The sequence below is a fragment of the Alosa sapidissima genome, chromosome 1 (genome assembly GCF_018492685.1).
Source record: "Alosa sapidissima isolate fAloSap1 chromosome 1, fAloSap1.pri, whole genome shotgun sequence".
Lineage (NCBI taxonomy): Eukaryota > Metazoa > Chordata > Actinopteri > Clupeiformes > Clupeidae > Alosa > Alosa sapidissima.
In genome coordinates this window covers 15,788,067-15,809,480 of record NC_055957.1, presented here as the reverse complement: position 1 = coordinate 15,809,480, position 21,414 = coordinate 15,788,067, and the positions used below count along the sequence as shown (strand labels likewise).

Sequence of the window (21,414 nt, the reverse complement as noted above, 5' to 3'; positions counted from 1 at the left end):
TAAACACACACACACACACACACACATGCATATGCGCGCACACACACACACACACACACACACACACACACATACACACTATTAAAAAAAAACAAATTAAAGATGAAATATAAGGTATATGATTATGTCAAATAAAAATGATTTTACTCACTTATTGTAAACCCATATTTACATGTTTTATATAATCATATTACTATATCAAAGTATTTGTTGTTCCCATGTGTCAGCATTCAGTTGCCCCCTTGGTCTCACCACCTCGCCCTTATTCTCTGGTCTGTGCTGAAAACAATGACCCTATCAGAGGAGAATGGGATGACCTCAAGGGCCATGGAGGAGTCTTCTCGGTTACGCAAGAATTTCAGCAATGACTGGAATTTCACACATGCCATTTATCTGTTTACACTTAGTGTGTGGACTAAGGGCTGAGCTACACCAGGCGCGTAACTGAAGCGTTCCGTTCGCGTTGCGTCTGCTGCAACAATTAGCTTCCATTATAATCATTGGAAGTATCTACACCAGACGTGACAGTGGGGCGTACATTCGAAAAAAATAGACCATTCATCTAAAATGTATTTTACGCGTCGCGAACGGAACGCTTCAGTTACGTGCCTGGTGTAGCTCATACCTAAGCTATCACAGGCTGGCAGAGCAACTGCCAACCAGATTCAGGCAAGGGGTGGGTGAGGGTGGGAGGTTGATGACATATGGCCACAGACAGACACAGAAAGGGCACTACATGTGTATGGGCATTCTATTAATGAAATGTCACATGGCTCCTGTACAGGCTGGAGAAAAACACACACACACACACACACATGCACCCAAACACAGGGAGACAGATTATCTATAAACAAAATGATGAGTGACTCTACGAGCATCTGGTCATCCCAAATATGCTGTAATAGACCTGCTGCTCATATTTCCCCTGGTCTTTTTTGCACCTATGCTGTTAAACCCATGTAATCCAGACCAGGCGGGATTCTACATACGGAGCAGAGAACAGACCACCCTGCAGCAACTGCTAAAGATAGGGATAGTCTGTCTGCATGCATGCATGTGTGGGTGAATATGTGGGTAATAATAAGACAATGCTACAATGAGTAAAGACTGTGATATTGCTTTGAGTCTGGGAAGGACCTGCACAAAACTAAACCAATCAGACTTAACAAGGAAATTACCGTCTTTGTCACAGTGGTTAGAGTATGGGGGAAGAGTGACTTTCCATGGCCTGTTTGCTGTGAACATCCTCATTTAATGGCAAAGAGTGTCACAGCGAGTGTCTACTGTTAGCCACTGCACTGATGCTTCTCTCTCACAACTGCAGTCCCGAGCAGTGCACACTAAGATTCAATGTACAGTATTGCTTGAAAATGTCACAGGATGGCCATCATGGGTACCACACTAGATGGGTATGTAAGTGATAGCAATGGACTCCATTAAGCGTGTTGAGTTATTATCCCCCAGCTAAAGCCACAGCAGGTGTCTGGCTGTTTACAGCTAATCTGGACGTTTCACACTTGTCTATTTGCTTTATTGTTTGATGTGTGCCATTTCAGGATTAATCCCTTAGAATAAGCAGCTAGTTAAAGCCATTGTTTTAGATTATCTTTGCAAGGCAGGGATTAGTTGAAATTGAGTGGCAATCAAGTGAAGACAGCTTATTGTAAAGCTCCATGCCCAAGCATTACAAGAACAGCATTGTTTTCATCATAATTGTAAACGATATACATTGAGGTCTATGCTAATTATCAATAACTTATGTGTCTGTGTTCACAATACCAAACAGGATCAAATGGCTATTTCATCAGAAAACACTAGAATAGCATTCCGGTTTGTGGACTGCGTTTTCATTAAAGCATGAACTTGGAGTGTTGTATTATGATTGGGTTTCTCCCCCATATGGTAGACTAATGCAAAAAATAGTGGAAAATATCCTTGGACTCCTCAGTTGAGTTGTTAAAATCTTCAATGACTTGATTAAATGGCACTGTTGCATTTCCTGACAAATCACTATCAAGTATAACAGAATGGTGTAAATCTGTAAATGGCATATTACATTTCATATTTTTGCAATGCACCTGATACATTTCCACAACATCCATTCCTTGAGACAAAGCCATTATTCTGTGTCTCCTCTCTGTGATGTGTCAAGAGAAATACTCATAACTTTCACATCTTCATTCAATCAGCTCCAAGTAAGAGGTGGATAAGGTTTGCCTTCTTGTGTATTAATACTTGCTATGGACAGGATTAAATTAACAGACTTATTTTATGATGTAAGGTAGGATTTGATAGCACCATCTGGCCATTCACAACACTTTAAGCCCCAGCCCCGGACTGTCATCTCTTGTGCTCCAAGAACCAAGGGGCTTGAGTAGATTACAAGGAAATCCCTTCTGGTTCCACAGACAAGCAGACTTGCCACAGCTCTTGTCAACTGTTGTGCGCTTGAAATAGTGCCATTGTACCATTGTGCCCATTCAAACATTTTATCAATGACATTAATATCATTGCAACTCTGTGGGAATGTGCATACCAAACACAAATAGATAAAAAAAATAATAACAGCTGATTCAGTACGTGGGTTTCACAAGTTTGCTTCCAAATTAAACAAGTTAAAATTAGTGTCATGATTGATTAATTGCCTTTCAATATTTGTCTATGCTAATGTGTTCAAATGAGTGCAAGCAGTAAGAATTGGGTTGTGTGATTTATTTTTCCCAGTTTTTACATAGTTGAACTAGATTAATAAGTTATATGTAATCTATTTATTGTGTGCCGGCAACTCAACAACTCAATTTATAAACAATTTTGGGACAGAAATACAATTTTAAAACCGCATAAGAAATGTGTGTTATGTGAAGCAAGTTTGGTCTGCTGTAATTCTAATTCCTTAAAATTGCTGAATATGCAGTCTGTCACATAGGTTGAACAGCTTATTTACACTAGTATTTAAGTCCCCATGGTAACATACTGTGGGGACTTAAATGAGTAAAAGATAAATAAAACCATGTCATGATTTTGCCATGAATAGGTTCTTTGCACAAATGCAAACTCACCAAAAGCAGTGAAGAGAAACAACAATGATGCTGCCAATAGTGCTCTGAGACCCCTGTTAATACCGCTCAGGCAGTCTGGCTTGCCTTGTGGCTGACAAATGCGACCACACATTAAAACGTGTGGTTGCCAAAGCCCAGATTTATGCCAAGATTAATTATGTACAGTTTTATCACATGAGAGGGATAAAACTACATCTGCTATCATCATATTAATTTTGAAGCAGGCCAGATAGTTCTGACAAATGATGGATTCTCTAATGTGATTTACGACTGCCATTAAACAATGTAAAAATTACATTAGAGATTCTCCTCCATGTAAACACTTCCAATTAAATAGCAATAATGCCTATAGAATGATATTCAGAAAGTAATTAATTGTGCTGTGCTTGTGGTTCATTTATGGACGAAATACGATGAAAACAGTGAGCCCTTGCTCAGTCTAGACTTCAGCTCCAGATATTCACTCAGTTTTCAATAAAATAGCAAAGAATTTTGGCAGCAGTATGGTGGTTTGGTACAATGCAAGGATTGCTCACTTTACCCAAGCATAGACCCAGTCGTTCAGGGAGGGTTATTCATAAAACATGAGCATCTAAAAATATAACACTCTTTTACCACTGCTTTCCAATCTGGGCCAGGGCTTTAGTTGTTTGTGTCTATGCACTATTGGGATGAAAGTATTTTTTATATGGCATGCGATAGCCACATGCCAGGTAAACGTTATAGACCTCCGACCAAGTCTCTAACCTACAAAAAGACAGTTCAGGTGACCATTCAGTAACTCTTGAGGGGTAGTGGATCTGGGTTATATTAAAGGTTCTTATTAAAAATGAACGACTTTATGCCAGGAATATAGATGATACAGTGGATGACTGCACCTCACTTTATAGATTTTTGTGTGTGTGTCAAAATGACTCAATCTCATCTTGATTGTCATTTGAAGCAAACAACAAAAGACTGTTCTTCTATTTCTTTCATGATAGGACAATGATTAGATGATCAAAACCAAGATTGCCTTGGAAAATAATAAATAGTGAAAATATATTTAGGCTAATGTGAATAATAATAATTGTGCGTTCAGCCTAGCCTACTCATAGACTTATAAGTATGGTGTTTACTTTTTATTAAATATCCTATTCTTGACTCACCTATGCTATGAATTTATTCCATGCTTTGGGTTTGTCAGATTTAGGTTGTAACCTAAGGTCTACTCTTAGGGTATGTCAACGCCTAGGCTAGCCAAGGCTACATCATGTGAGTAGGCCTATCTTGAAAAAACATTAAGCTGGCAGAGGGAAAATTACATTAGGCCTATCCTAAAATACAGTTGTTTCGTCGTTCTATCACAATAAGTCCCTCATTATTTCATGCAACTGCAATTTACACAGGCTTGCTACTAAGAATAAAACATGCCTTCGTCTGTCACAACTTTATCAGCAATTTGCTTAAGTAGCCAATTTGGGAAAGGATCCAATCTTAGCGCCTGTATTTCCCCGTGTTTGAAGTATAGCTAAGCATTATTAACCGAATGTCCCGAACTCATATCCTGCTCATGTTTGTCTCCTTTAAGAAACTCCTTAGTCTCACCTTCCCTAAGCTGAAAGGTAGGGTAACACTGTCCCATGATTGGGTGGTCAAGGGTTGGGTTTGGGGTCACGTGTTACATTTCCAGCCCTAGGACGCCATTTTGGAGGAAAGTTTGGAATTTCTGACACATAGGAAGAAAAAAAGAGGAGGAGATAACGAAGAAGTTTGACGTGAGGGAAAACAATCTTTCATTTCAGAGGGGGGACCGAAAGGACGACTGCGGAAGTGAGGATTATAATCGCGAAACAACGGATCCAATTTTGTATGTGCCACTGAACTGGATTTGCAATTTTGAGTTTTGTAAATCCTCTGGCAGTCAGTGACGGCAAAATCTCAAATTATTCTTAGTGCGAGCAAAATTAGCATTGCACAAAGTAAACATGGATCTTGGCGGTTGAATGGAAGTGTTCGTCGGCCTTGAATGGAACTGAAGAACTGTCCGGACCCTTTACGAAGAGGACTTACTATTGCATATGTGGTGTCGTGGCGTCCCTTTTTCAACGCTGTCAGGTTCAAGAAGTGCAGCTGCTAGTTGGTTCGTGGTGGTACCGCTGGTGGCTGTTGTGTTTAGCGGGGACCTGGGCGCCCACCCAGTGTGGCGGTTCTTTTTATTCCGTAGCGATCTGTTTGAACTATCGCTATTCTAAGTGAAATCCGCAGGTTACATGCAAAAGGCACTTCAGTTACCCCTTGACACTAGGGTTGGACGCCCAGAAACAGGAGGTAGTCGTGTGTGTTAACATTCGGATCAGCGCCTGGTCCGCTAGCTGGATACATTTTGGCTCAATTCAGCCTAATCATGCCCGTGCGAAAAAAAGGTAAGTGGTCCTTCAGTAATACAATTGTCGCAAACTCAGCCGAGAACGGTTACACTACTGCTGAAAATGTAGCAATTGGGACCACCCAGTTATAACTCTTCCCTAGCCAGTGACCGTGCATGTGGTCATAGTCGAGAAGTCTGCAGAGAGATGTATATTTAGCACGAGACGTATACCTGGTCTCACAGTGATATTACAGTTGTCGAGTCAGACGATAGGCTACAGCTGTGATTTTAACATGATGTGTATTCGTGACTGTTTCAAGTAAATCAACTTCTGGCTTCTACAGATGCCTAATGTTTACAGAACTGAAAAACAGAATTGATACATTCCTATCACTGACTGTCTCATGTTTGATCGCAGCTGAAGGAAAAGGCTGTAAGGTTGGTGTTGGCCTTGTATGTAGCCTACGCCTCCCAAGTGCTGCAGCTAACAAACTTTTGTGGTTGTTCTCTAGACGCACAGCGAGCTCTCATGCTCCTGGAAGAATATCGGACGAAACTGAACAACACAGAGGACAGACAACTGAGACACTCCATCCAAAGGGTTATCGACATCTTCCAGAGTAACCTCTTTCAGGCACTTATAGGTACATTATCTCTAAAATGCTTTTGCTCATTCATTTCTAAATGAACCTTGGTGGGGTAGGCTACCTAGTCAATAGGCTTCCTCTTGTCTTAATGAAGGAAGTTTAAAACGGGGATACCAGTCTTGCTCTGAGTAACTGTCTCGGTTTCTGTAGCCTACAAGTGCTGAAAATCAGGGAATTGTTGAGAACCTATGCCATTACTTTTGAAGTGTAGGCCTATTATCTAGTTACCATCTAGTGCTCCTTTGTCTATGGATCCTTACTCCCAGGCATATGTGGAAGTCACAGACGATCACACTAGGATGTAAGGTAATAAAGTCCCCCATCCCAGGATCTTTGCATTTCTAGTCTTCCTGTGCTTAGTGAGAGATGCCCTTTACTCTAATCACAGTTTTAGTTGCATCACCAGCATTTAGCCTAATCAGTGTAGGAGAGCCTGGTTGTGTCTTCATTTATCAAAGATGTCACAGTGTTAAAAGGTGGCACAAGTTATACATTACAAGAAATACATTATCCTTGCTAATTTTTTGTTGTGTTGATCTTTCTCAGTTTTGTGCAGTTTCGATAGGATGGCTTCCTTTATTTGGTGAAGTTTTAGCTTTGTAGCTGAAAGATAGTTTGTAGATTATTTGTTAGTATAAGCAAAGGTAAACATGCCCTTATGATGGGCGTCTGCTGTGTAAGAAGCAGGAGTAATCCCTGGGAAACAAGGCTAGAGTTTCTCCTTGCAGACTAACTGACAGCAAACAAAACATGGAGACCAACGAGCCAGGAAGAATGTTGAAAGTCCTGTTTGAGTTTCACAGGAGTTTATTTGGCAGTCTGCCAGCATGTCTTAGTATCTTCAAGTTAAGGTTGAATTTGAATAAGGAACTTGAATTTCCCCTGGGGATCAATAAAGTATCTATCTATCTATCTAGGTATAAGCCTCTCTTGTCGATTTTCCTACACTTGAAAGTACTCACATGAATGACCTTCAAATGTGACTTAAAAATGTCATATATTGTCGAGTTAATTTGGGAGAAAAACCTGTGCTGTGTTGGTAACAGATGCGTATGGCTAGTTTAGAACATGTTAGTAGTCTACTTATAGCATTTGCACGTTTCCCATTGTACTTTTGGTCTTTTGGCAGATAGACAGTGTGATTCACTCCATGACTTTTTTGCAGGCAGTTTAACTGCTGCATTATGGTGGACTTGACACCTTGCCAGTTAGGTTTATGACATGTGAAGCCATGCCACATTGCAAACATGGTCACATGCATGCATACTGCCACACACACGCACACAAACTGTTGTGTACACAGGACATGCTTACTGTACATACCCCCCCCCCCCCCTCTGCCCCACCTAAAAAAAAGCGCCATACACTTTGTGGGAGCTGTTTACACACGCGCCCCCCGCTGCATTAGATGGTCACTAATGAAAAACGAATTTGAATGACAGTTTTCCAATTCGACTCTTACCCCAAGATGTGTACACGAAGGGACAAACACAATGTAATCTGTCTGTTGACATGATTACCCAAGTCCTAATCCCCCAGCACTGATGATTTATGGCATTTTCACCCAGAGAGCTGCAGTGGTGGCAGCAGCAGCAGCAACAGAAGTCAGACTCAGCACTGCAGTCTGACTCCATGACCAGTGGATCTCACTGATCTCTCTCTCTCTCTCTCTCTCTCTCTCGCTCTCTCTCTCTCCCTCCCTCTCCCTGCGTAACAAGAATAAGAGTTAACAGGAGCAGAGCAAGTCTTCCTCTGCCTGCCTGCCTGCCTCCCCTCCTGCCTGTCTGCCTGCTTGCTACTCTCGTCTATATTTGGCTCGGAGGATACGCCAGGTTCGACTTCAAGCACATGCATATCAGTGATGGAGGGAATGACGTTACTGGACTGAAACCGAACTGATGCTGAAAATAATGCCCTTAAATCTTTTTTACTTGCCGCTTGAAAGCTGCACAAAATCATTCTTTAATCAGATTGTGCCATGCTAGGGGGGGAAAAAAATAACAAATTTAAGTCGTTTCCTTCTAAGCAAACTCACATTGGCACAGCTGCACAGGCCTTTAATTTCACTGGCTCGCTCTATATGGTTAGCTTTTTTGCAGGCCCTCAATTCCACTAGTCATTATAATTGGAACAGTGAAAAAAGAAACCGGTGCTTTCAAACACTCCTCCTAGAAAAAGCACCAACAGTTCAGTCACTTGCCAAATCAGTGGAAGATTCAGACGGGATGTCACAGGAGCAGAACTTTAGACTTTAGTTTGTTATGTTCAGTCATATCACAGAATGACTGTTTGCATAACTCAGCACTGTGTAGCACAAGGACTCGTGAATAGTGAGTGCTCTGTGCTTGGGAAAGATCGGGTGGCCACTGTCTGTCCCGGGGCCACGGAGTATAGTCAGGCTCTGTGGAATGCGGTAATGGTAACCCTTGGCGACAGAGGCCCATTTTGTCTGACATCAATACAGTGCTCTGTGTGAGGAGGGTCTTGCCACAGTCGGCTCCCCTGTGCTAGCACGGCGAACATGAACCTATCAGAGACCTGGGCCGCAGCCACAACAGATAACCTCACCACTTGTTGTGACTGGCTCGTCGAGGAAGGAAGGAAGGGCGGAACATGGAAGTACCTGTACTGAGAGTTGGCCTGGCTCGGCGGGCTGTATGCAGTCAGGGCATGCTGTTCAGTCTCGGGACACTCACGCCGTCTCTGACTTACCCTAAAGACACTGTGCTTCTGAAGAGGGCTCTGATTTGTAACATCAACTGCCCCCTCAAACCAGGAGGAGACTCTAGAAGTGTGAAGTCGCTCACATGCATTTCTGTTTGCACCCTCTTTATGTGGTGGTGACTGGTGTAGAGTAACAAGTGATAACCCCTCCAAGTTCAGGTAGCTGGATGAATAAGAATAATAAATTAAATTGGAACATATTCACATCTTGGCCTCCTATACTGACTCAGTAGAGTGAAGAGTGTGGGTGGGGTGTAATGGGGGTAAACAGGTTGGGGTTATGGGGGACGCTGATTAGGACGATAGATGCGTTGTCCTCATAGCTGAGCATTAAGTGTGCCTCATAATCAAGTTGCCCTTTTAAGTAGACTGTTGAGTGCAGTTTGCCATATGTGATTTTTATGCTCTCTGATGTCAGGCTGGCAAGTGTCCAAATGGGTAGGTTTTAGCTAATTGTGATGTCTAATTTAATTTCAGTGCTGGCATCGTTATTTCTGTGGATACATTTATCGGCATTTACTACTACTGAAAATGCACAGTGTGTTTAAAACAAACTTCCATACAGAGTCTTATTTAATTGTTTTTGTCCCATCTATACCCACTTCTCCTTTACTCTGTTGCGTTGCTGACCCGTCCACTGTCTCCGGGCCCCATCTATTATTGTTTGCCTAATCGCTGAAATGTGATCAACACATGAAGCTGGCATCAGAGACGGCACAGACTAGAGGACGATGATGGGACTGATTTGCTCTCCCACGCCGGCGCATTGTCACTCCTCCTGTTTGTGCACAGGTGACGCTGCTCGGGCTTTTGTTATCTGGATTGTGTGGGGCTGATGGCCCTCAACACTTTGTCTAATCTGACATCCTCATCCTGTTACATCCCATTGCATTCTCCTGCTGGCTCGTTTTACTCCGCTTTCATTTGATATCAGCTGCATCACTGGACTTCTCCTCCGTTGACTTCACATGTCGTGGTCCTGGAGCAACGCCCATTTGTTTTGAGGGCTTCAACAACATAAGGTTTCACATGGAGATTATTACAGTGCATGAAAGCAATACACTGTTCTCTTCTTCTTCTTCTTCTTCTTCTTCTTCCTCTTCCTCTTCTTCTTCTTCTTCTTCTTCTTCTTCTTCCTCTTCCTCTCAAATTTCTGCGTCTAATTCAGCTTCAACCGTTTAACGTAGAAACTTCGTTCAAACTTTGTAACGTAGGTCTTGAAAAGGACACTTGAGAAATGTATTTTTCACTTTTGTAAACTTTATACTTTTTGAGATATTAACAAAAAACAAACTTATTTTTCCCCCATAGACTTTACATTAGCACTATGACATCACAATGGACTAATTAACTTGATTTGCACCTGTATCAACTTCCAGCTGCTTAACTAGGCCAACTCTGTGTCTCTCCATTCTACAAGGATATAAGGCACATTCCATCCAACTTTCTATCCATTCATCCTCTTCAAACCATTCACTCATCCACCCATTAAACTATCCATCAACATCCATTAAACAATCTGCCTATCAACATCCATTCAACTTTCTGTCTATCAACATCCATTACACTATCTACATTCAACTTTTAAACTATATACTCTGTCTCAGGCTTTAAGCCTACAATCTGGCTCTCTTAAGACTAATATTTCCTCTGCCCACAACTGTTTCAAAATAAATGTCCTCACTACAATAATTCACTATTAAATAATTTAACTATTTAAACTACTCAACTATTTAACTGTTCAGCCATTTCAACTGTCAGTTGTTATCAACTATGACTCCTGCCAACTGTTTCCAAATAAAAGTTTGTTTGGCATTTTATGTTAATATACAGTATGTTTATATTTTCATGCACTGGTAATTTCCTCGAAATTACATTTTCTAGTTTTTGACTTGGTCTCTTTCTGTTTGGTCTGTCAAGACACATTTATTTTGCTTCGTAAACATGCCCGTATCTTATTTCACCTTTCTGTTTTGTTTAATTTGACTGTTTTCTCACGTTAAGAGCATTTCTGCACCTTTGGTGACCTTTTAGACCTCACCAGGGCAGCGTCCGGCGGCCCATGACAGACACACGGATTATTCTGGAAATAAAGCGATTTTTAAACACACCAGCACTCTCCACTAAACCTCCCTGTAAGTCTGGCCAGTTGTAGATTTGAGGCATATTTATAGTTTGCCTGAATCATAACCTCTTTTGATGCCATGCATCTGATTTACCCCTGAGACGAGATTAAATCGACAGAGCTGATTCACGCTGTTATTACATTGCTCCCGTCCCAACATGTGCGTATTTGTCGTTCCCTTCTCGAAATGCCAGTGGACAGACAGGTACCGCTGAGCAGACGTCAGCTGTGCAGTGGTCTGGAGGAGATTTGATTGAAGGGCCATGTGTGTTGGGTTTACAGTCTAGTGACATGGGGGCATACGGCTGTGTTTGCTCTCGTAGGAATGCTACTGGACGACTCCTCACTCTCTGCTGGCCCTGTAGTCCTGTCAAGACTGTCTTGCCTCTATATTTTCACATGTGGTTTCCGACATATTCAGGCTAAACTGATTCAGATGCTCCAAGAAGTTTAGGGTAGTGTGACTCATTTTACCCTACTGTACAATGTATTTGAAAGATGGAATAGAATGACAGACTTTGACCTCCAATGAAAATATGAGTCTATTTTCACAACACAATGCATTTTACTGTACATTTAAGTGTTGCACTTAAAGTTTGTAAGTTTTCTCTTTTACTCTTTCACTAACTCCTAAGATAAGAGAAGGACTGCAAAGCTATGTCAACTTTGATGTTGATGTCAACTCTCATGCACAAGTTTGCTTTTAAAGATTTGATTGATTGATGTGAGCCTTTGAGTGGTTGATGGGTGATGGCCTAGATCTGTGTTGGTTAGTGGGTATGTGCTTTGCAGACCAAGGGCTGCAAAGACTGATTAATGAATAAATAGACAATAAATGATGGATACAAATGGAGCATCCCATCCACAGATTCAAACAGTTCTTCAAATACATGTTTATGATATACGAGTAACATTCTACAATAAAATGTTAATGTAGCCTAGAATTTAATTTGGTTTCAGTAATTGCAGTTGCATATCACATTTGGGACGGTCTGTTATAAGATCTTCCTAATTTGCTCTCCAAAACATTGCTTTTTAGTTCTCATAGTATTAAGAACAACCTTTTAATCTTTGCGAATTAGGCCTACTCTTAATCCAGAATATTAGGAATCCCAAAGTTAAGACTGACATGCCCATTTCTGCTAAATCAGCGACTCAGGAGCTACTGATGCGTTGTGGATACGGGCCCTCATTTTTCTGCATTTTTTTTTTTTTTGCACCCGCCACTCCCAGATTATTGGACTGTTTGGAACTTGACTGAATTTTAGCCATGGCTGGTTGAATTGGCAATTAATTGTGAAATCAAGTTTCTCTCAGTTTTTAACTTCTGGTAGAAATAGTTTTCCTTGAAGCTCACCAAAAATCACAGTTCACCAAAAATCACAATGGTCTGAAGAAAATACTGAGTGTGTAACTTCTTGAGCATCATGTGGATGTTTAGTCAGCAATCTTTTACTGTGATTCGCTTACTTTACACCACACCAGGCACTATGATATGGCCGGGTGTCACCCAGCCATTTCCATTCAGAGTAAGGGTGACAAAAATAATCTGGCATCTTCAGTTTCGTCCTGCTGTAAACCCTTGAAGAGGGAGACAGTGTCCCCAGCCCCAGCCTTTCAAAGCGAAACCGGAGAGGTGGGAATCACCCCCTCCATCGTGTATTATAAAAATATTTACTCTGATTAACCCCGCGACAGGGGCCCATGTGATCGCCCACTTATTTTGAGCTCTGTCACCCAACCTCTGCCATGCATGGATGGAAGAACTCTGTCGGTCTGCTGTTTCTTACTCTGTTTACAACGTTCCACTAGGCTGCTAGGCACAACCAGCCTTGAATTAGGAGCACTCATTTTCTATTGCTAGTTAACTGTGAAATTCTCCCACATTCGCCCCAATCTCTTGATAACCAGTGAGTCAGCAATATTCTCATTGACTGAGTGAAAAAAAGTGATTCTAGAATAGTTCTCACTCAGCATGCAGATAAGATGCAGAAATCAATGGAATATCTCATTATGAAAGACATTGCTGCAGAGGCCTATTTGAAATCCCATGACTTGGCTACCCTCCAGTCATTTATCAATGTTTTTTTTCTTTTCATCGATTCTAGATGTGCATCTGACCTGACTAACGTTTAAATGCTGTATGTTTACTACCACCAAACTAGTTAGGTGCAGTTCACGTGAGACTATGGACTTGTCCTCCATGCCATGCGTGATTGTAACCCGATGAACCCTGAAACAGCTGTAAACGACCTTTTAAAGCCAACGCAGCCACCCCACTACAAGCCCCACACACATCTAATCTTTAGAGTTTACTCAGGGATGTGTATTTATAGATGTTCAGGGGGACATCTATCTACTACCAATAGCTACCACTGATATTCTTATACCCTAGAGATTTCATAGAAGAGGGTCTCTGATCTGTGAAAATTGTGTAAGAAAATGATTCAGAATGATAAGACTTACAACTAAGTTCCAATCTTTAGCTGCATGTAATACTAGTGTACTAAGTGTTGTGTGACAAGGTTAGCTTAAGCAAATGACTATACAGATTGCACGTGACTTATCACACTGTGCATTATTAGTGGAACCCTGTGCACTGCTGGACTGGTAAAAGTATGAATAAATATTTAAAAATAAGAATGGGTATCATTCAACTGTCTTGGTATTAATTTTTGATGTTGAACTACCGGTATTCAGCTTTGAATTTTTTTTACTCCATGATCATGAATTGTAATTTGAGTGAATGGGATACGGAGGCCTAGTTTGACCTCTGCTTAAGGCTCAGGTTTGTGTTTGTAATATTAAGTTAAATAGTATTTATAGCCTGTTTGGTTCCAATTTACCAGTTGTCACCGTGTCACTACTGAAAAGAATGTAGAGGTGAGAAGTTGCCGTAATCAAAGACTGATTTATGCACCATACCATGGACTGATTCCTAAATGAAATTTGTAGCGGTATGACCCGTGCCCACCTGTTCTGCATAACTACTAGCAATATTAGTTAAACTCTCATTTGAATTGAGTCTTATGGTCATGCATTTCTTTGTGTGAAAATGGAACTGTTCTCTCTGTTCTCAGATGGTATCCCACCATTGTCATTACAAGAAATGTATATTTTCAGACCGGTGCATTATTTTGAAAATGTCTCAAGAAAAGTTATTGGGAGCAGGGATGCTTTCATTTATCATTTTCTTTCAGTTAAGCTATCTGAGTTCTAACAGGGAGGCCACACTGGACACATAACTGAAGTGTTTTGTTCGCGTTGCGTCTGCTGCAACAGTTAGCTTCCACTGTAATCAGTGGACTGCCATCACTGGCTACACCAGACGTGATAGTGGCACTTACGTTCAAAAAACTTAGACCAGTTTTCTAAAACTATTTTTACGCTTTGTGAACGCAGCGCTTCAGTGGTGGACCTGGTGTAGCTCGGGTGTTATTGTTACAAGTGTATGAGTATAGCATTTTTATTACTGTGTCTAGCATACGGTAAGTTTGTGTTCAAATGTGAAGTTGTTGTCATGCCTGTTCCTGACTGATTCTTGCAGATATCCAGGAATTCTACGAAGTGACCTTATTGGATCACCAGAAATGTGTGGAGCCAGTGAAGGCTGTGGAAGTGATGCCCCCAGTCAACCTGTGGGACTTTCCCAGTTTTCAAAGCACAACGGTGACCTCCGACACCCTACCCAGCAGCCTTAGCACCAGCATAGAGGTAGGATTCTCACTCAGGTTATGCATGAGACTGGTCATTCATACAGGACTGGTCAGTAACAAATGTGAAGATTCAGAACTAACAGAATTCTCTGCCTGTTGCGTTTAGTTACTTTTCATGTATAAGACATCAACAGGAAGAGTAGCACTTCCACTGTGCTCAATTGTGGGAACGGCAAAGACTGCATTACTTGTCACAGCTTTTAGGATGGAAACTTAGCATGCCAGTGAAAGTTGCATGCTGTTGAAAGATGATACCTCATGGCCTATGAAGGAGATATGTGGCATAAAGTGAGTTTAAACCTGAAATGTCATCAAGATTTTGATGAATGGGAAGGCAGGTACTTGAAAAAATCGATTTGTCCATGTAACAACATCCTCTGTCTCATATCAGTGGAACATCCACACCATGCCGGGTCTGAATACTTTTGAAAACACTATAACACTTTTCAAAAGTATTGAAAATGCATTCTATCACATTTCTTGCCTTATCGTAGTCACATGCATGACTCTTTGTTCAAGGTAATGCTCAATATTTGTCAGCTTCAGTGCTGTAATGGCACTGAGCTCTTCTGATAGTTTACCATCCCTGTTAGAAGGTGTTTGTTTACCCTGGAAGACAGGGAAATATGGTAATGATGGCTCGAGAGCAACACAGTGGAAGGCATTAAAGCTGCTTTGTTGCTGGTTGGGTTGGAAACCGCTTTAGAGCCTGAGGCTCATGTGCCTCTAATCCACTTGATTTTCATATTGTCATGGAGTCGGTACGGCTTGGACTGTTGGGAGTGAGAGCATGTTCATCTTCATGAGTTAACATGTCATTTTCACGTGCATGCTAACATACAGCTGAAATGTTGGAGGTCCAAAGTATATTTCTCTCAAAATGAGCCAAATAGATTTACTGTTGATTTAATAGCTTCCTGGATGTGTGGCAGCACACCTCCCCCTGGTTCATACTAGAATTGGGAGGAGATTAGCATGCTGTTGTTTGGCAGAGGTGGCAGGAACTTGGTGGACAATGATGCTCAAACTCTAGGATAGAACAGACAGAGAAATCTCCTGTCACCACCTCACTCCATGGCGCTCAACAAACGATAAAATTATGACCACAAGGACCTTTTATTCTCTATCCACCAAAGGACAGGGAAACTATCTGACAAAATGACAAAACTACCGCTTTTTTTCAAAATTAACTATAAAGTAGGCCTACAAACATGACTATCAACATTTGCCAACCTTCAAAAATGGTTCCTTCTAAATGGGGGCCATCTTTTAAACAACACATTGCCTTCAATGGTATTTAGAAGGTTATTACCATCTTGATCTTTAGATGCCAGTGTTATAGCGTGACCATATGAACTTGAGGGCCTTTACGTTGTAATTCTCCACTTGTAAAAAGGCAGCTTGTGTTACTCAGTCCTGCTTGGACAATGAGTGTGCCGAGTCGTCGTAAATTCCTGTCAGGCTGTGGAGGACAGAATGCAGATATATGACCTGGAGAAAGCTCCGCTCTGTCCTCCTGAAAGAGCGATGGAGGCTAGCGAGTATGACACACTGGGCTTTTTGCTCTCTGGCTTCTTCTGAGGTGCATAAACCTGGATGAAATGGATTTGGCAGGTTATCTGCAGCTGCCTAATCTGATTACTCAAGTCGTGGTTACTTGGGTGCACAGGATGAGTGGAGCTCTCAACAGAAGGTCTTACTACCAGCCGAGAGAGTTCATGCTAGTCACTGGTCTATTTAATTGGTTCCTGGCTTGCATGGGCCCAGAGTGCTGCTCCCCACTCCAGAGCTATGAGGCCATTCCGGGATGCACGCAGCGATCCACCTCCCACAGCTGGTCTTAATAATGTTTTTTTCCAGAGGAGAGGTGTGGAGAGGTTCAAAAGAAGGAATGTGTTGCAGTGGGAAGTGCATCCCGTTATCATGCTGACCCCACTCGTAATGCTAGGCACGAACATTAGTCATGCGCTGGGACAACATCACAAATGCATTATCACAAGTCCCTACATCAACAAGTGTCTCATTACAGAGATTATCACTGTTGGAAGTCTGTGTGTGAGTCACTCTGCTCATTACTTTTTATCCTCTGATTGAGTGCCCAGGATTAAGATTGCACGTGGGCCCACAGAGCGTTCGCAGCCCGCTGATGATGATGATGATGATGATGCGTTCTTTTAAACGGGGATAGTCCACTCCGCTCCCTCTGTGGTCGTGACATTGAACCACATCTGAATCTCAATCACCATTAACCCATGTCATTGTGACTAATAAGATACATACCATCAGTCCAGTGACCTGACCAGCTGCTCGACTCGTCTTCTTTCTGCATTCACTCGCCACTCCACTGTTTCTAAACACAAGGGATATCAAGTTGAGATTTTCATTGCTCAAGCATTGTGGTGCATTTTAATTAAAACGATATGTAAAAAGAAAGAAATATTAATAAGAACTATCAAGCCATCATCTGTTGGGTAGACACGTTTTAGAATTAACCTTCTCTTCTCTTCTTCTTTTCCTAAAAAAAAAACAAAAAAATCAACAAATCATTGTGACAGGACTCTCCCCTTCTTAATGAAATACTACACGTGCTTGCTAAAGCTCGAGCGTCTCCCTCAGAGTTGGACCAAGTAAGTACTGTGCTGTACCGCTGGGGACCTCTCCCTATGGGTGGGGGTGGGGCAATGTCCCCCACCGCATGCCTGGATCCCACTCCACACCCCCTCCATTACCTCTTTGCCTGGAACATGGGACCCTGTCTGTGGCTCATATATCAGTGTTGCTCTTCATTTACCTGGGCTGGGCTTGCAGGTCTTGTTGTTTAGCTTTGGACTGTGGTTTTGTTTTGGAGAATGGGGACGCCATCAGTCATTGTGATGTTTGTTTTTATTTTTGTTGTGATGTCCTGTGTTGGCTGGTGATATGGATTATTTATATCTTTCTGTTGGTGGATGTTACCTCAGTATGGTTTCTCGTTTGTTTTATTAACTCATAACTCATCATGTTCAAACTGCTAACATGGGTTGGATCACAGTCTATTTTACGTTGGTTGATGTTGGGAGGAGGGGTGGGTATGTATGTTAATGAATGAATGAATGGCCTGTTCACATTATGGTCTGCAGTCTTTTGAATGGCGCACAGATTTGTGCTTGCACATGAAGCTGTCTGAAAGGGCTTAAATCCCTCCCACTGAACTCAACGTTCTTTTTGTTCCTTTTTGAAAAACCAGCCATTTGCAGTGTTAGTCATGCCCAGGCTGCCTCCTCGGGTGGTCAGCGGTTATTTTAGCCTGCACAAGTTTCTCCAAGACAGAGCAGAGCAGTGACGAGCTGCAAAAGAGCCCGCAAGCTCCATGTTACACTGAAACAAAGTTGTTGTGTGGAGAGGCCCAAACGTGAGGCTTTGTTTTATGTTGTCAAGTAGCAAGGGAGAGGCACAGAGTTTGTTGGCAGCTGCAAGATTCCTATTTGCGATTTCTATGTCCCTATTGCTATATAATTGGATTCTACAGCTAATTTCATGAGGTATTTTTTATGTGGAAAAGTGGTTGTGGAAGTACTCATTTTTGTATGCATGCATACATGTGTGTGTGTGTTTGTTTGTTTGTTTGTTTGTTTGTTTGTTTGTTTGTTTGTTTATTTATTTATATTTCTGTCTGCTGAAGTGTTTGTCTGCTCTGTGTATGTGTGTCTGTGTGATACGGTGGCCACCATGGAAACACAAAGTCAAGAAGCGTGTGGTCATCAATATGAGAAGGGAGCAGCTTTCAGGAAGCCTCTTCATGCTCCACTGCCTCACTGCATATTTCCTGCCAGGCCATCCTTCTGCACATACCCACCTTATTTTGCTTTAAAAGAAAGTTTGCACAAGGAAGTTTGAGAAATGCAAACTCTGACACATGATAAATACCCCCCCCTCCCCCCTTGCTCAAGGAGGAGGCCTCAGCAAAAAAAAAGGATGTGTTCTGAGCAGTTTTGTCTAAGCATGGGTCTTCTGAAGCAAGAGGGATGGGCTGTGAGGTTGAAGTCTAATCACTGAATCTACACAAATAAAATATTTATGTGTGCTGCACTTCAGTGTGATGTAGTCTCTCACAGCGGGCCAGTCTTTACGGGGCATCTCTCCACACTGTGCTGCTTTGATGAAGGGATTTTACAGTATATGAAGGCTGTGCTTACTATGTTTCCCCACCACTTGCTGTGATGATAAACTACAAACATGTCAATGGGCAATTTGATGAGAATGCCTAGTCAGTCAGTCAAATATATGGATTAATGGAAACCATTAAGTTGTAATGATCTCAAGTAAAAAAAGCCTCCTTTCCCCCCAACCCTTACCCCCATGACCAATTGCTAATTGCTAACATGGCAAATATGCTATGACCAAGAGATCAGCCACAGTACAGTAGAAGTGAAGTTGTTATTGCATGTTGAATACAGTGGTGATGTTTATAAATACCCCCCCTTGATGTTAGTTATCTGCTTATTTGTGGACATTTGCATCTTTGTCTTCATGAAACTGTAAAATGGGCATAATAAACCACATTTGCAGGAATAGGCATTTGTACATATTTTGGGAATGCTGCCTTAACCTATTGCTGCCTTTCTAACATGCATTCCAGAGAGGTATTGGATTGATATCGGCAGATGGGGGGGCAGATTGCCTTTCCCTGGTGCAAGTGAACACGGTCAGAAACAGCGCATCACTTTGTATTTGGTGATGCTGGGAAAGTAATCGGGTCCTAACTGATGCGTCTCGACGTTGCCTACAGTCTGTGGCTCACTTAACAGTGCGCAGAGGCACTATGCTTTAAGTCTTGTACCTCTCAAGGATTTACTGTGACACTCACAGCCTGTTTGCACTTACCGATTATTGCCAGAAACGATGTGTAGAGTACATTAATCTCCTGATTTGTAGTTTGTCTCACGTAAGCAAGTGCTTTCAAAAATGTATCGCTCAAACCATGACTAGGAGATAACGACAAATCTTCGACCAATCCGGGAAGATAGGTTATTAATATTGTTGATAAAACCACTCTAATATTGGAAATGGAATCAGGTGGAGTAATTGTCGCGCTTGATATATGAATGAAGAAGAAGAAATATTCTGTTATTTAGATTTGCCACGTGCAATTAAATGGAATAAGTATACTCTACCACTACAGCACAGAATTGCATTATTTCAGCATCAGTTTTTAAGCGCACTTTTAATCATAGTTTTCCACCCATGCTGTATTTTCCTGCAGCGGGAGCCCGCTGTGACGGGTTAATAAAAGAACGCAAGCATAATTGCACATGTCGCTGAATTGGAATTTGCATGGTCTGGAGCAGTGCGCTCCCCGACGCTGTAAACTCTCCACGCGCTCCCGGCATCATCTTATACGAGTTGGCAGTTGCGTCGTACTCGCATTTCATGAACTTTACGGATATTGGAAGGAGGGTTGACATAAGAAGTGCTAAGATGTAGTTCCCCATACCCCCGTTACGACTGGGACAGCGTTGTTGATGTATTTATGTTCGGATACACTGTCGTCCTGACCGCAGCCACAAAGGTGCGAAATGAAATGCTGAGCGTGAGTCTAGCCGATACGGAAGGATGGATTGCATATGCATTGTTACTACAAAGGTAAGGTCCAGTCCTCTTAGCTCGCAAAGTAGCCAACGGATTGATGAGAAGTAGAGCTTATTAAGGTTGTCATATGGTGTGATTCCGGTTCCATTCTATCCCGATTCTTTGCAGTACTTTGACATAGGGATTTTAACTAAAGGAAATGTAATCATCCTAAGTGTCATCAGGATCATGATGACGGCTTATTTTCCATGTGCTTCAAAAACAAAACGCCCCCCCTTCCTTTTTCTCACTGTGCATTATTTCTTTTTCTGAATGATTCACAATTGTCTGCTATGCAATTTCTTCCTGAGCCAAGACTAGGGCATAAATCAAAACATTTTTGGGGGCATGTGTTTTCTTCCCGTTGTGGCAAATCTGCTAACACTGTATGTTGGACAAGGTGGCTGCTGATGCTGAAACAGAGCACACCTGCTACTTCGCTAACTTTTTAAAGATGGGGTTCCTGTAGAGCCCTTGCTCCGAGTAACGCCACAGCCACATTTCATATTCATCAGTTTCTCCCTCCAGGTGGGATGACACCACACTCTGGTGCCTTGGAGACGGTTTACATGCCGTGTTCCCATTTCCTGTGTTTGCGTCCGTCTGTGTAGCTGAAGTTTTTCCTCCCTCATGCCGGGTTTTTCGGGGTTTAAAATAGACACCAGTGACATGTGTTTTGCCCCAAAGCCTTCTCTGTTTTCTCATAGGCAAGGCAATTTATGATTTATGGTGCAGCTTTATTTGTGTAAGATGTGGACAAGAGCTTAAGCCCCCCACAGATTATAGAAACATTTTCTTTATATTTCAGAAGTGGTGGGAAAAGCAGGCAGGGTGGGCCTGCTTGACCAAAGTGCAGTAACCAGAGTGAATTAGTGTTTGTGTGTGTGCTTGTGTCTGTGTGTGTGTTTGTGTGTGTGTGTGTGTGTGTGTGTGTGTGTGTGTGTGTGTGTATGCTTGTGTGTGTGTGTGCGCACAGAAGGGGACAGCCTGTGTACTCATTTGCAGTGATCACACATTCCCTCGTAGGTGCCAACTTTGCCACCTTTGCAGAAAAATAGCGTGCTGAGCGAGAGAAGCTGTCGATGCTGAGGTCACATCCTGTAATCCCTGATTAGTCTCACACGCGCATACACATACACACTCATACACAATCTATGTGTCTGTGCTGTGCAGCGCTATTGGCTTC

At 42.1% G+C, this 21,414-nt stretch overlaps 1 protein-coding gene across 14 annotated transcripts in view; it reads left to right on the top strand.

Annotated features, from left to right (window-relative positions):
• Positions 1-4,766: 4,766 nt before the first annotated feature.
• Positions 4,767-21,414, top strand: part of dlg1b (discs large MAGUK scaffold protein 1b) — a 90,063-nt gene continuing 73,415 nt past the window's right edge. For 8 of the 14 annotated variants that reach the window (XM_042098111.1, XM_042098030.1, XM_042097879.1 and 5 more), the window contains exons 1-3: positions 4,768-5,464; positions 5,922-6,053; positions 14,453-14,619. In XM_042098111.1, the coding sequence (XP_041954045.1) occupies positions 5,446-5,464; positions 5,922-6,053; positions 14,453-14,619 (318 nt within the window). In that variant the 5' untranslated portion in view covers positions 4,768-5,445. Of the gene's footprint in view, positions 5,465-5,921; positions 6,054-14,452; positions 14,620-19,941; positions 20,244-21,414 lie in introns of those variants that run through there. The other 6 variants (XM_042097230.1, XM_042097392.1, XM_042097137.1 and 3 more) reach the window with 3 other exon arrangements.